The sequence below is a fragment of the Petromyzon marinus genome, chromosome 61, assembly GCF_048934315.1.
Source record: "Petromyzon marinus isolate PM22_M1 ecotype Great Lakes invasive population chromosome 61, UKy_Petmar_22M1.pri1.0, whole genome shotgun sequence".
NCBI classification, from domain to species: domain Eukaryota; kingdom Metazoa; phylum Chordata; class Hyperoartia; order Petromyzontiformes; family Petromyzontidae; genus Petromyzon; species Petromyzon marinus.
Window position 1 is genome coordinate 803,669 of NC_133727.1, and position 15,047 is coordinate 818,715.

General features: G+C 57.0%; 2 protein-coding genes across 8 annotated transcripts in view; one reads left to right on the top strand and one right to left on the bottom strand.

Annotated features, from left to right (window-relative positions):
* SNX25 (sorting nexin 25) overlaps positions 1-10,901 on the top strand; it is a 32,506-nt gene extending 21,605 nt beyond the window's left edge. For all 7 annotated transcript variants that reach the window (XM_032976902.2, XM_032976904.2, XM_032976903.2 and 4 more), the window contains exons 14-20: positions 413-526; positions 1,561-1,725; positions 2,569-2,689; positions 3,123-3,189; positions 3,963-4,144; positions 5,030-5,130; positions 5,865-10,901. In XM_032976902.2, coding sequence (XP_032832793.2) covers positions 413-526; positions 1,561-1,725; positions 2,569-2,689; positions 3,123-3,189; positions 3,963-4,144; positions 5,030-5,130; positions 5,865-6,014 — 900 coding nt within the window. In that variant the 3' untranslated portion in view covers positions 6,015-10,901. The remainder of the gene's footprint in view (positions 1-412; positions 527-1,560; positions 1,726-2,568; positions 2,690-3,122; positions 3,190-3,962; positions 4,145-5,029; positions 5,131-5,864) is intronic.
* A 1,087-nt stretch (positions 10,902-11,988) lies between these two features.
* Positions 11,989-15,029, bottom strand: LOC116955651 (NTF2-related export protein 2). The gene is made up of 4 exons (XM_032976861.2): positions 14,770-15,029; positions 14,463-14,549; positions 13,608-13,752; positions 11,989-12,869 (listed from the first exon to the last, which is right to left on the bottom strand). Exons 1-4 carry the CDS (start codon positions 14,779-14,781, stop codon positions 12,700-12,702), a joined length of 414 nt encoding a protein of 137 aa, XP_032832752.1. The 5' UTR covers positions 14,782-15,029; the 3' UTR covers positions 11,989-12,699.
* Between the last annotated feature and the right edge of the window lie 18 nt (positions 15,030-15,047).

Consider the following 15,047-nt stretch of genomic DNA (forward strand, 5'->3'; position numbering starts at 1 on the left):
TAGGGGGGGTACTGCTGGTGGTGCATCAGCCAGTCATCTCAGACAGCCAAGCCACGGCACCTGCCGGGTCTGTCCCGTGACATCCTCCTGCCAGCGAGGTTTCGACGCTTCACGTGGCCTCAGTGCACCTGGCCTGGCACGGGCGCCGTGGTGACGTCACTGTCACTCAGTGGCGAACGGCGTGAGTTGGTGGTGGTGGGGAGCGGTAGCGTCGTGGTTAGCGCACTGCGCTACGAACCCAGGGCGACCCGTGTTCGATACCCGCTCACGCTCAACACCAGTGATGCCACGGTGGCTAGGAGATGTTGACTACCTCTAAAAGTCTGTTAAAGGCTACACGGGCGGGGCAGGTGGGTGGGAGGAGCGAGGATTTTCGTCTTTTGGTTTTTATTGTGTAACTCCGTGCGTGCAGTGCTGCCCTGCACTGAAGAAAATGCCTCTGCCCACCCTGAGTAAGATCCCCTTCAAATCCATCGACCAGAAGTTCCTCGAGAAGTCAAAGAACCAGCTCAACCTCTTCCTGGAGGTACCCAGCTGCAACAACACCATGACGGGGGCCGTATTAAGGGTCTTGGCGGCCCTAGGCCACTTCTGTTTCGTTAGGCCTTCAGTGATCAGTTTAACATGTAGGAGGCTTTCGCGACCAGGGTCATCCATAACAGAGGTTTTTTTTTTGGGTTAGATCGCGTAAAAATAAAATGTGCCGTTAAATCCACCACCACCCGACACAGCCAACGAGTAAGATTTGTCACGTAAACAGAACGTGCCAATTCGTCACGAGTACAGCACACCGGTGTGTTGGAGAGCAAATCCACACTCAGATTGTAAATGTTGTGGATGTGCTCTCCAACACAAATCGACTCGCCAGACAGTCCGCCTCCTCCCGTGTCCATCCCTTCACGTAGAGAGAACTCAACGACTTCGTTACACCGCCTCATTTTAACCAGCGGCGTTGGTTTCATGCCGAGCTCCGTTAGAAACGCAGTGGTTGTCCGGTAATGACAAAGTGACCACTTTTCTACACGGTTACCATCGTCACGAAATATCATCTCCTGAGTGAAGGCTTTCCGTTCATTTTCTCACTCATTCACCTGCTTGCTCTCTCACTCGCTATCTTTCTCACTCATTCACTCGCTCACTCATTCACTCGCTCGCTCACTCATTCACTCGCTCACTCATTCACTTGCTCGCACTCTTATTCGCTATCTCTCTCACTCGCTCACTCATTCACACACTCGCTATCTCACTCGCTGACTCATTCACACACTCACTCGCTATCTCACTCGCTGACCCATTCTCTCGCTTGCTATCTCTCTCTCAGTCTCTCACTCACTGTCTCTCTCGCTCACAGGCTTGCTCGCCCGCCTGCTCGCTCACTCAGTCTCTCAATCGCTCGCTAACTCAGTCTCTCACTCGCTCTCGCTCGCTCGCTCTCTCACTCGCTCGCTCACTCATACGCTCGCCCGCTCACTATCTCTCTCGCCCGCTCGCCCGCCCACTCGTCAAGCTAGCCTTGACCTCCACCTCCTCGCCCCCCCCACGTCCTCCTCCCCATTGCAGAAGCTCCTCTTCGACGACAAGCTGTGTCAGAGCGAGGCGCTGTACGCCTTCCTCTCGCCCTCGCCCGACTACCTCAAGACCACGGGCAGCTGCAAGAAGAGCTCCGGCTTCTCGCTGGCCAACCTCCTGGAGCGCCTCCCAGGAGACCTTCTCACCCACAAGGACGTGAGATGCGCAATCAAATCGTACCCACGCTCACACGCGCTCATACGCACACGCACACACACGTGCACTCACACAACCACCCACTCATACTCAAACACCCACCGACTCACCCACTCACACACCCATACACCCACCGACTCACCCACACACACACCCACCGACTCACCCACTCACACACCGACTCACCCACACACACACCCACCGACTCACCCACTCACACACCCATACACCCACCGACTCACCCACACACACCCACCGACTCACCCACTCACACACCCATACACCCACCGACTCACCCACACACACACCCACCGACTCACCCACTCACACACCCATACACCCACCGACTCACCCACACCCACCGACTCACCCACTCACACACCCATACACCCACCGACTCACCCACACACACACCCACCGACTCACCCACTCACACACCCATACACCCACCGACTCACCCACACCCACCAACTCACCCACTCACACACACACACCGACTGACCCACTCACACACCCACACACCCATACACCCACCGACTCACCCACTCGCACACACACACACACCCACACACCCATACACTCACCCACCGACTCACCCACTCACACACCCACTCACCCACTCACATACCCACTCACACACCCACTCACACACCCACCGACTCACTCACACACACACACTCACTCACTCACACACCGCGCGACTGAATCCCACCGAGCTGCGGTCCCTTTGCCCGTCTATCTGTCTTTTCTATATTTATTTATCTGCCTGTCTGCCTGTCTGCCTGTCTGCGTGTTGTTTGCCTGCCCGCCTGCCTGTTTGTGGCACGGTGTCCCCGCCGCTAGGACGAGGACGAGAGCGACAGCGACCTCTCCGACTCCGAGGTGGACGGGTTGCTGAGCCGGCGCGACTCCATCGCCGAGCCCTGCTTCCTGCTCCTCGGGGAGATCTTCGAGCTGCGCGGAAGTAAGGATGGCATGGGTCGCGCGACACGGGTCGCGCGACACGGGTCGCGCGACACGGGTCGCGCGACACGGGTCGCGCGACACGGGTCGCGCGACACGGATCGCGCGACACGGATTACATGATCCGAACCGCACGATCTGAACCGCACGCTCCCGATCGTGCTATCTAGATCACAGATTCGCCATCGCTCACTCCAGATCGTGGGTTCCAGACCACTCGAGATCAAACACTGTGCATCACGTCACCTGAGTCTCAAGCCTCCGGATCACACAATGAAGATCACACCGTCCGGGTGTCGCCCTCCACACGATCGCACGCACTCCGGACCGCGCGTCCACGGTCACGCGCACGCCCGGGATCGCTCCGATCTCGCCCCGTAAGGGGAGGACGTTCGTCTCCGCTTGTCTCCGTCCGTCCCCGTGTGTGCGTGCAGTGTTTAAGTGGGTGCGGAAGACGCTCATGGGCTTCGTGCAGATCACTTTTGGGAGAACCATCAACAGGTGAGGGTCAGATTGGCGCTCGTCCGCTCGCCCGGGAAAGTCTGGAGACTCCCTTCAGCCCGTACGGCGGCGGTGCTGGTGGTGGCTACTCCGCACGCGGCCGCCCGGAGTGCTCCAGCGCAGTCGAGGGAGCGGCGGGCGAGGGGTTGGTGGATCGCCGTGCACAGACGCCGCCGTGGTGGAGCTCGCTTCCCCGCGAGCGTCGAGGAGGGAGCCGTGCCCTGGCTCTGCCAGGAGAGGGCGGTGCGGCAACGTGCGGACCCGCGTCCGTTACGTCCGTACGGGATGGAGCGTTTCCCCCTCGCACGCGTGGGGATCTCTCCGGGTGCTCCGATTTCCTCCCACATGTTAACACTCATTGGGTAGACAAAGGCGGTCGGGCGTGGAAAAGAGCTTGATGGCTCATCGGATTTGTCCGGTATAAATATTCTGATTCTGGGCGTGGTGCTGGCCGCCGACCCCTTTTCGAGTGCCGCATCGGCCTTCATATAGGCCCCTCGCTAACAGCGCTTGCCCCAACAGTCCGCTGAGGCTATACGGGGGATCTTTATCTTTGGAGTGGTGGCCACGCTGGTTAGTCCCGCAGAAAAGATCGGACGTTGGCCTCACGTTGCGATATGAAAACCGGTGGCCAGCTTTGAATTCCCAGCGACGAGTGATATATGCAAACGCAGCAGTCCTGGGCTTCCCCTAGGTCGACTCAGCCAGCATCAAGCGTGTAAACATCACCACTGTTCCTCTCCCATGCCCCTCCCCCCCCCCACCGCTTACAGGCAGATCGGCGAGAGCATCGAGTTTGTGTTCAGCGAGACGATGGTGGCGTCCTACGTGAACGCGCTGCGTGAGGCCTACTGGCCCAACGGGCGCCTGGCCGCGGCTGGGCCCGCGCGCACGCCCGCGCACGCCCGTGAGGCCCGGGTGGCCGCCCGCCAGCGGCTCCTCGAGAACATCCCAGGTGTGCGGTGGCACCGCACGCGGCACCGCACGCGGCACGAGCCCTCCATGGCTACGTCACGGGTGGGGGAAGCGGTGTGATGGATGGTGGGGTGGGTGGCGGTGTGGGTGGCGGTGTGGGTGGCGGTGTGATGGATGGTGGGGTGGTGGTGAGTGTGGGTGGGTGGCGGTGGGGTGGTGGTGAGTGTGGGTGGGTGGCGGTGTGATGGATGGTGGGGTGGTGGTGGTGTGGGTGGCGGTGTGATGGATGGTGGGGTGGTGGTGTGGGTGGCGGTGTGGGTGGTGGTGAGATGGATGGTGGGGTGGCAGTGTCATGGATGGTGGGGTGGTGGTGTGGGTTGCGGTAGATGAGGGTGGGTGGAGGAGGCTCGTGAAAGACACTGCTGCTGGGCATCTGGAGCCAGTCACCCTCCAGCAACAACGGAGGGCGTCGCACAGGACGAGGCACAGGTGGTGCATCGGCCACTCATCTCAGTCGACCCATGGCACTTGGGTCTGTCCCGTGACCTCCTGCCAGCGGGGGTTCCACACTTCACGTAGCCTTAAAGTGCACCTAGCCTGGCACTGGCGCCGTGGTGACGTCACCGCCACTTAGTGGCGAATGGCGATGGTTGTTGTTGTGTGCGCACACGCATGTGTGCTTGTAGGTTCGACCCGGGTTCGATTCCCGTTCACGACCAACATCGGCGACGATGATCTGAATCGGTCCTGGGCCTCCCCAAGCAGTGGGGAGACAAAGGCGGCCGGGCGCGGTGCTGGCCACCCCCCACCCCCTCGTGTGCAGTGGCGGCCTTCATAGGCACTCCTCGCTAACGGAACTTACCTGACAGTCTGTTAAGGCTACACGGGGGATCTTTGTGCGTGTGCGTGAATCTTGCCCACGCAGACATCCTGCAGGGCCTGGTGGGAGCGGAGAACGCCCGGCACGGAACCCTAAAGGTGCTCTCTGGCCTCCAGGAGAACCGCGCCAACAAGCACCTCATTTACGTGAGTGGACTGGTAGGAGTGATGGTGAGTGGTGGTGAGTGGTGGTGAGTGGTGGTGAGTGGTGATGATGGGTGGTGAGTGATGGTGAGTGGTGATGATGGGTGGTGATGAGTGGTGGTGAGTGGTGATGATGGGTGGTGAGTGATGGTGAGTGATGGTGAGTGATGGTGAGTGGTGATGATGGGTGGTGATGGGTGGTGAGTGGTGATGATGGGTGGTGAGTGATGGTGAGTGGTGGTGATGGGTGGTGAGTGGTGGTGAGTGGTGATGATGGGTGGTGAGTGGTGGTGATGGGTGGTGAGTGATGGTGAGTGGTGGTGAGTGGTGGTGATGGGTGGTGAGTGGTGATGATGGGTGGTGAATGATGGTGAGTGGTGATGATGGGTGGTGAGTGAAGCTGAGTGGTGGTGATGGGTGGTGAGTGGTGATGATGGGTGGTGAGTGGTGATGAGTGGTGATGATGGGTGGTGAGTGAAGCTGAGTGGTGATGATGGGTGGTGAGTGAAGCTGAGTGGTGGTGATGGGTGGTGAGTGATGGTGAGTGGTGGTGATGGGTGGTGAGTGGTGGTGAGTAGTGATGATGGGTGGTGAGTGGTGATGATGAGTGGTGACGATGGGTGGTGAGTGAAGCTGAGTGGTGCTGAGTGGTGGCGATGGGTAGCGAGTGAAACACTCGCCCCAACAGTCCGCTAAGGCTACATGGGGGATCTTTGTCTATGGTCACTGTGCATCAGGTGCTGCTGCAGATGTTCCTGCTGGAGCTGTGCCCGGAGCTCAAGGAGCTGGTGGAGCGTCCACGCGACCACTCGGCCGCCGCCGCCGCCGCCGCCACAGCCGGCAACGTCGTCACCACCACCGTCGACACGGACGACAACCTGGACTAAGCTCGCCCGCTCGTACCGTGAACTCGCCCCCCGCTCGCCCCCTCCCTGCCTCTCGCCGCCCACGCGTTGCGGAGCCATTGGCTCCATGCGACCGCACCTCCAGGAGCGAGTGGAGCGGGTGGACGTAGACAAACGATGGAGGTGCAACAAAGATCTTGAGAATAAATATAGAGACAAGATAGAGAGACAGAGATGGAGTGATGTAGACACAGAGATGGAGTGATGTAGACAGAGATAGAGTGATGTAGAGACAAAGATAGAGTGATGTAGAGACAGAGATGGAGTGATGTAGACACAGAGATGGAGTGATGTGGACACAGAGATGGAGTGATGTGGACACAGAGATGGAGTGATGTAGACACAGAGATGGAGTGATGTGGACACAGAGATGGAGTGATGTGGACACAGAGATGGAGTGATGTGGACACAGAGATGGAGTGATGTAGACACAGAGATGGAGTGATGCGAGAGCGATGTTGACAGAGATGGAGTGATGTGAGAATGATGTAGAAAGAGTGATGTAGACACAGAGACGGAGTGATGCGAGAGCGATGTAGACAGAGTGATGTAGAGATGGAGTGATGTGAGAGTGATGTTGACAGAGATGGAGTGATGTGAGAATGATGTAGAAAGAGTGATGTAGACACAGAGACGGAGTGATGTGAGAGCGATGTCGACTTGAGCTCGAGCTGATGTTCTGCTCACCCCAATTTGTTTCATGAATCTGGGTGGCACCCCCTGCTTGAGCTGCTTGGGTCCCTGAGCTTTTTGCTCGGTTCCCTTCACCGATTGTCGTCATCGTCGTCATCATCATCATCGTCGTCATCGTCACCCCCTTAAGTTCTTACAGGGTCTACCCACTTGGCTGTGAGCGGCTATGGTTTACACGTTCGCACGCACCCCCTGCACCCTGTGGGAACGCGTCGAGATAGAGATCACTCTCGCGCCGACATGTAGCACGGCGTCTAGAGTGAGGAACGTCAGACGGTGGCGGTGCCCCGGGGGGTAGCCGACGGCAACGCGGGGGAGAGCCGCCGGGAGGTCGGAGCGGTTGACCGCAAGAGACAGCGGTCGTGCTGACGTTTACGTCGATTGGTCGACTTGAGACGAGAGCTGTTTACACGTCGTTAGTAAATATAGCGCGGTTGAAGGGGAGTGGGTGAAGGAGGTGGGCACTTGGGGTTGCTGCGGTGGCCAGGAGATGTCAACTACCTCGCCTGGTATGCAGGAGGTCGTGGGTGCGATCCTGACTCTGATGCCTGTTGTATGTTTGGAGTTTGCGCGTCTCTCTCTCTCACTCCCCGTGGTCGCGTGGATTTTTCTCCGGATCCTCCTGTTTTTCCCTCCACATTTCGAACCGTCTTGCGTTTAGAGTATTTGCCCGCACTCAATTTCCACACAAGCTAATTCGTCGATCAGTCATTCGCGGTGGCCAGGCCGTTTCTGAGAAAGAGCTACGTAGCTCAGTGGGGCCTTACCTGTTATAAAATAAAAACTTTAGTCTAAACAGTTGAATAGTTTTGAAGGGCAGGTGCCCTCTTGCCAAGGCCTCGGACCGACCGACTCGCCCTGTGAGGAAGAGTCGAGCTCGCCCAGAGGTTCCCCCCGCACTCCGTGGACCAAGTTTGTCTTCGTCCACCCGATTTCCCCAGACCCCGATTCGCCCCATTTCTCTCAACGTTCTTTCTCAGCTTTCCCGTGGCATTTTCTGCGGATTTACACCAACTGCTTTCTTCACATTCCTCCTTGGATTATCTCCCAATCGCCCTCCAGATTTATGTTTTTATTTATTTCCCCGCCCCCCCTCCTCCCCTCTCCAGGCGTTTCTGGATCTCATTTTTCCCTCCGGTCGAGTGACGATTTGAAAACACCCGTGGCGAAAAGTTCACGGTCGCTCTCATCGACATGGAACTTGTAAACTTTTAATCGCAATAATTAAGGAAGGCGCGCGAGTCCTTGTGGAGGGTCCTACGCCGCCCCTCGCGTCGGGCCCCTTCAGCCCCGGCTCTCGCGAGCCGACCCGGCGCTCGCCGATAGCTCGAAACCCTCGTGAGCCTCCCCGTACCGACGACCAAAACGGCCTCTGCGGAGAAGCGACGGACGCCCGCTCGCCATCGCGCGGCCGTGCACGTCGTCGCACCGTTTGAACGTTCGCCCCCCCCGCGGTCCGAGACGCGTCGCGGCCTGGACTTCCGATCCCAAATCTCGAATTGTGGCCACCGCGCGTTTCCGAACGACGTCGGCGCGTCGTGCCCGAAGCCGGCGACCGGCACGCGTCGGTCGGTCGGTCGGTCGGATACGCGAACGGGTCCCGGCGAGCCAACGCCTACGGGGGAAGGAAAAAGAATGACGGGCGCGGCACCGAGGGAAACGCCTCGCCGAGGCGCGGCGCGTTTACAACGGGCGGGGATTGAGAGCGCGCGACTTTTACTGTGACGAGGGTCGGCTTTGCGACGCCTCTCGATGGCCCCGAATGATTTTATTACGGAGCGCGTGCACGAATACCGCGCCGGCGGGCGGCGAAGCGGTCGGGCGGCGAAGCGGTCGCCACGTTCGACCGCTTTGCCGCCGAAGTTTTGCGGTCGCGCCGGGCATCCCGAGCGCGCGATGGGGCACGGCGTTTTGGCGTCGCGCCCCCCTGTCAATGCGTCGCCACCGCTAAGTTTACACAGCGCTAGAGAGAGAGAGCTGCGACTTTCATTCGTATCATTATCCTTGTGTTGTTGTTGTTGTTGTTATTCTTGATGGGGTAGTATTGCTTTTGTTTCAAAAGCCAGAAACTTGCCGTTTGAAAATCGGTTTAAGAAATTGCACTTAGCACGAAGTAGCTGGTCGCCCGTGATGAAACTGGGTTCTCAAGTTGGGCGAGTCGATGGTCTCAGCCTGGTCACCAATGACTTGCATAGAGACCCATAGACTCGCACATCGACCCACAGACTCGCATAGAGACACATTCACTGGGTTGTGATTAAACCGGGTCTCAGCCCAGTCACCAATGACTGTACGAACGCACACGCTTAAACATAAACACGCAAATATAAACACGTAACACACCACACACAAAGGTCCCCTACGTAAGCGTTGTAGACTTCTGAGGGAAAGTGCTCTTAGCGAGCACCGAGCGAGGCTGGCACAGTGGGACCAGAAACCTGACGGACCACATAAGGAAATGTTATTCATGGCCGGGAACTGAACCTAGGTCACTGAGATTAGAGGATAGGAAACACAAAGATCCCCCGTGTAGCCTCAGACTGTTGGGGTGGGTGCCCAACACCACGCCCGACCACATTTGTCTTTCCAGAGGAGATGTTTACACCCCACGCCAGGTACTCATTTGAGGCTGACTCGACCTTGGGGAGGCCCAGGATCGGTTTAGATAATCGTCACTGGAGTTGGCCTTGAGCGGAAATCGAACTTGGGGTCGGCGGGTTCTCAGCGCAGCACGCTAACCACTGCGCCACCACTCCCAACAACACACACATGAGCATACATGCAGACCAGCATGCGCACACACACAAAATCATACAATTTACGTTTTAACCTGTCAGTTTTTTCCACCCTGTAAGGATTTACTAAGCGAATAAGCACATAGAAAAAAAAAACAATCACTTGTTTACACAGCTAATGAATCATTTTGCCGTGCAGAGATCGTGTTGAGACGGTGCGAGGTGGACCACGAGGAGACGTTGATTTTGCCGTGCGGTCATGTTCGTTTTAACGCAGGAGCGATGAGATGGGTTGCACCGCCGTGGTCTCCGGAGTTGGAAGTGCACAATGCCTGGTACCGTGCTACGCTGCCAATCGTGAAGTGAACCTCTCGGAGACCGGGCTACCCAGCTTCCTGAAAATCATAAAAAAAAATAGAAAAATATTTTCAATCGCGTGTGCGCTGTGATAACTCCGCGCATGCAGAGCAGTGTGGCGGGGTAGTTGTGGTAATTTAAAATTGTTTTCGTTTTGTTGTATTTATTTCTGCCTTCCAGCTCACCTGGAAATCCTGGCTCAAACCGGTGTCCGATCGCACGGCTGAACGCCTGTAGAGTACAATAACGTCGGCCGAGTTTATGTATGTACGTTGAACTTCTTTCGCACCGCACGTGAGCCGACCGTGCTAATCGGAGGTGCGGGGGGGGGGATGACGAAGTATAAAAGTGTCGCCGTACGCTGCTTCGATCTCCCATCGTTTGTCGGTAAAAAAAAAAAAACGCTAGCCGAGCTGGTGCGAGTGTGCGCAGACGAAGGACGTAGCAGACGCCACGCACTGAACTCCAGCGATCCGAACGGTGCCTTAGTCTGGGCTCCGCGAGCCTCTGAAATTCGCGCCAAACACGAAGGGCACCGACGGTGTCGCAGGCAATGCAAATTCCGACCCCGGTAACGGTTTCGCGTGCTCGTCACGTCACTTGGACGTCACGTCGACACTCCTCCCCCCCCCGCCCCCCCCCAAGATGGCGTCGCCGCGTGCCACCGGGGGTGACGTCACTTTCGACAGCACGGGAGCCACGTGAAGTAAATTGCGTGAACGGTCCAAAAAAAAGTATTATACGTAGACATTTTGTTTTTTATCGGGCATTTTTACACTTGACCGCCGCCTCATCGTGATGATGTCGGCCGTCAAAATGTTCCCAGGACGATCGCTCAAATGTCGAACTGGCAGCCCACATGGCAGTATTGGAGCAGGAACCCCCCCCCCCCAACACGGAGGGAGCGGGCTCACAATACGGCAAAGTCCACGGGCTACGCAACCCCCACCAACAGCCACGCGGCACCACGCAAATTCGCCCGTTTTGCCAGAACCAGACGACACATTCCGCCAGGAGATTGCCGACCAACGTAATTCCACGTGCAATACGCCACTTGAACCATTACCCCCCCCCCCCCCCCCACGTCGAGATGGAAGATCCGCTTTTGGTTTCGTCGCGACTGGGCGAGAGACGCGCGAACGGTCGCTCGCCGCACACCGCGTTTTGATTGTCCGTACGCGTGGTAGCGCCTGCTGCTGGTGTTCGTCGATTAAAAGTTTGATTTTAAAAAACTCCGAGTCGCCCCCCTCCGCCACCGCGCGAGCACAGCAGCGGCAGCGTGCCGGCGAGCTTCCGGCGGCGCCCGCGTCCGTCACAAACGCGGGCAAATGACGCGGGACAGAGGAGCGTGGTGGAGAGGAGCCCGCTGGGATTACACGGAGGCGTGCGGCTGCCGACGTTACTGTGGGTGCAGAGCAACGACTTAAAACCTCACATTCGGGTGGCCAAGCCCGGACCGCCGCGTGAGGAGTTAGCGGAGAGTATCGCCGCAACGCCTCCTTCGTGTTTGTGGATCGGGCGGACCAGGTAAGGCCGGAGACAACATTCTGGTTTTGGTAAGATTTTTTTTTTTTTAGAACTGCGACTGGGACGCTGGACGGCTTTGGCAACGCATCGTCGCTGGAAGGGATCGGGGTGGTGGGGGGGGGGGATCAAGACTAACGACAGTGGCGGACGGAGGAGGGAACAACGCCCGAGGAGGATGTCGGCCGCGAATACGGAGCGTTGAAGTGGGGTTGCGTGCGCGCTGACCGTTGCATCGTAGGAGTTCATCCAGCAGTGGATTGACCATGATGTTCATTGCTGGTCCGTGCAAATCTGTAGGACCCACGAACCTACTTGGGCTGCGAGGTGGCCAGGAGAGGGCAAGTGGCTTCCCGAGCCAATCTTTGAGGAGGTGCGAGTGTTGTCCCCCTCGTATGCGGGGTGGGTTTTCTCCGGCTTCTCCAGTTTCTTCCGGTTTTCACCAGTTTTTTCCGGTTTCCTCCGGTTTTCACCAGTTTCTTCCGGTTTTCTCCAGTTTCTTCTGGTTTTCTCCGGCTTCTCCAGTTTCTTCCAGCTTCCACCCACACAAAGCCCAATTGGTCATCAACGTGGCGTTGTCCAAACATCCCATTGTAGCAGCGCCCCGCTATGCATTCTACTGTAAGAACTATTATTCTTACCACTCGTTCGGGAAAACCTCGGTTTATTTTCATTTCAAGGTATTACAAAATAAAAAAAATCCGCCTCTACAACCACGGCAATGGCAGTGTTCGAAGATAAAACGTTAAACGCTTGTACACAATTAGCATTTGGAGGCAAAAATAAATACTTGCGGTGGCTTTAAAGCGATAAACACAAAAACCATTGTCGGCAAAGAACCACTGAAATTTAAACAAATACAACGCCTTAAAATATGTAAGATACAGGAACATCAGCTGCAGCTGTTGCTGTTATCGTTGTTGCGACTGCATCTTGCCACTCCCACTACCACAGATGATGCTAAGACTTGCTGTGATGATAATGATACCATTGTTTTAGAATGCGTTAACATTTGACTCCGCTCAATGCTAAAATGTTTCTGCTCGGATCGCGCAATATATTTCACCTCCAATGTTAGAATCAGAATATTTAATTTATCCTGAAGGACTCCGATGAGCCATGAAGCTCTCTTTCACAGATGATGTCCAGTCGGGGCAGGGGGTCAAGCAGGTTACACCAGCACGCAATACAGAAAACGGCAGCAGTGCAGCTCCGCCAATCGGTGAACTACTGTTGTTGTTGCTGCTGCTTCTGCCGTTCTTGTTGCTTCTACTGCTGTTGCTGCCTCTTCTGCTGTTCCTGCTGCCCAATCTCAAACTCGGTCCAAAGTCACGGGGGGGGGGGGCGGGACGCGGCGTTCAGTCTTGGAAGCGGAAACAGTCGCTCGCCACCTTCCACACGGTTCCGGCGCCGGTCCCTTGCGCCGTGAGCAGGAAGTTCTGGCTGAAGTAGCGCTGCCGGTTGCCGTCGAATTTCACCGTGCCGCTCGTCACCACCAGCACCGTGGTGCGGCCCTGCGACGCGGCCTCTGTGAAACGATCGCGCGAGAGAGTGACAACCCAGAGCAGCGTTAGCGTACGCAGGGGGTCGCGGGTTCGATTTCGACCCCTGACACCTGCTGTGAATTTGGAGTTTGCGTGTCTCTCCCCGTGGTGGCGTGGATTTTTCTCGGGGTCCCTCCGGTTTTCCCCCTCCACATTTAGAATCGAAGTCACGCGTTGGGAGTATTTGGCTTCTGCTATAAATTTCCACGCGATAAGCCACTTCGCTGAGCTATCATTTGTGATAGCCAGGTCGCTCCTGGAAAAGAGCGCTAATGCTTACCTGGTAAAATAAAAAGAGTTTAAAAGTTTAGTTTTAGATTAACGTCGTCGGCGATTTTCATGCAAGTGTCGGTCTTAGTCCATTTGACGACACGCAGTGGAGTTTGAGTTGTGTCTTAAGTCTGTATATTTCATGCGGTCATTCTCTAAAGTCTGGTCAATTAAATCTGTGAAACATTTAGTCCACTTAGCAGTTGTTAAATGTCGACGTGCAGGGCGTGGAATCCTCCCTCCCACCATCCTTGATATTATCAAGTCAGGGAACTCCGTTAACTCCACCAACCATTCACGCAATTCGCCCCACTACCCACCGGCTCGCCCAACCACCCAACCAACCAACCAACCACCCACCTAACCAACCACCCAACCACCAACCACCCATCCAGGTGCGACGTCTCAAATTCAGTGCGGCACGGCGTGCTGCTGCTGCTGTGTGAGCTCACCGGGAACTGGCTGGCAGTCGAGCATGGTCGGCTGGTGCTCGCTGGAGGGCAGCTGCTCAAAGAACTTTGCGAGCCCCTCCAGCCCCGTGACGGCCGTGCCGTTCCAGACGAGGGTGGCGGTCTCCAGGTAGAGCTTCGTGAGCACCTGCGGCATCAACAAACGGCAGCGTCCGATCGTGCGTCTTCGAAGAAATAACTCAAGTCTTTGACGTAATAAGCCAAGTTCGTTGAGCTATCATTTGTGGCCAGGTCGCTTCCGATAGAGAGCTATACAGCTCGGTGGGCCTACCTTGCCTGGAAAAGTAAAAAATAAAGTTGTTTAAGTTACGAGATCTGCTACTGGCTGTTGATGACAATAAGCTAATAATGATGTTACTAATTATGGCGGGATAGTGATGGTGATCTGGGTTGAAACCTGACCGGGATTTGAACTGACGACGTTCTGTGGTGCTGTGCGAGGCGCTGGGTGGTGGGGGGAGGTGCGGGGTGGGGCTGGGTGGGGTGCTGGGTGGTGTGTGAGGTGGTGGGTGGTGGTGCTGGGTGCGGGGTGGGGTGGTGCTGGGTGGTGGTGGTGGGTGGTGCGTGGTGGTGGGTGGTGCGGGGTGCTGGGTGCGGAGTGGTGCGGGGTGCTGTGTGAGGTGGTGGGTGGTGGTGGGTGGTGCGGGGTGCTGTGTGAGATGGTGGGTGGTGCTGGATGGTGGGTGGTGCTGGATGGTGGGTGGTGCTGGATGGTGGGTGGTGCTGGATGGTGGGTGGTGCTGGATGGTGGGTGGTGCTGGGTGGTGGGTGGTGCTGGGTGGTGGGTGGTGCGGGGTGGGGTTCGGGGTGGTGCTGGGTGGTGCGGTATGAACGCACGTGTCTCCGCTTGTCGATCGTCTCGTAGTAGATGCACACAAACTCCTCGGCAGCGCGGCACGCCTGGTCGACAACCATCTTAAAGTCCTGCAGAACGACGAAGTCACCGTCACCACCACCACTCAATCACGTCGTCACCACCACCACCACTCAATCCCGGGTTTAATTCGCGACAAAGTAGCGAAGCCTCGAGACCACAGCGCAGGTCTGGCGATGGTGTAGGCCGCAACTCTCAATGACGCAACCGGGGTTGGTGAAACAGACAAAACGACGGCGCTACGCATCGCCGAGACTTGGAACCACGTACCAGGGTGGCCATTGCGACGGCGGGCAGGGCGAGGGAGCTCGTGGAGAGCGACGAGTTGCCGAGTTGCTATCGTCAACTCGGCAACGTGGAACGCGCACGGAGAAACTGACGGGAGTCGCGTTGCTAATGGGGCGCCACCGCTCTCGAGGTTCCGGGCGGAAACTTCCAACTCCGCGCCCTCGCGGGAGTTCGATAATTTTTTTTGTTCCGCCCCCTTGGGTGTCGCCGATTGAACCGGAAGGGTTCAAGTGAATCGGGCGTAGACGGAGACAATCGGT

Excerpts from the sequence above, each read along its gene's own strand:
- LOC116955651 (XM_032976861.2), bottom strand. Across the intron at positions 13,753-14,462 it reads CGATCGACAAGCGGAGACAC|GTGCTCACGAAGCTCTACCT; the intron begins GTGCGTTCATAC and ends TTGATGCCGCAG. Across the intron at positions 12,870-13,607 it reads CGACTGCCAGCCAGTTCCCG|AGGCCGCGTCGCAGGGCCGC; the intron begins GTGAGCTCACAC and ends ATCGTTTCACAG.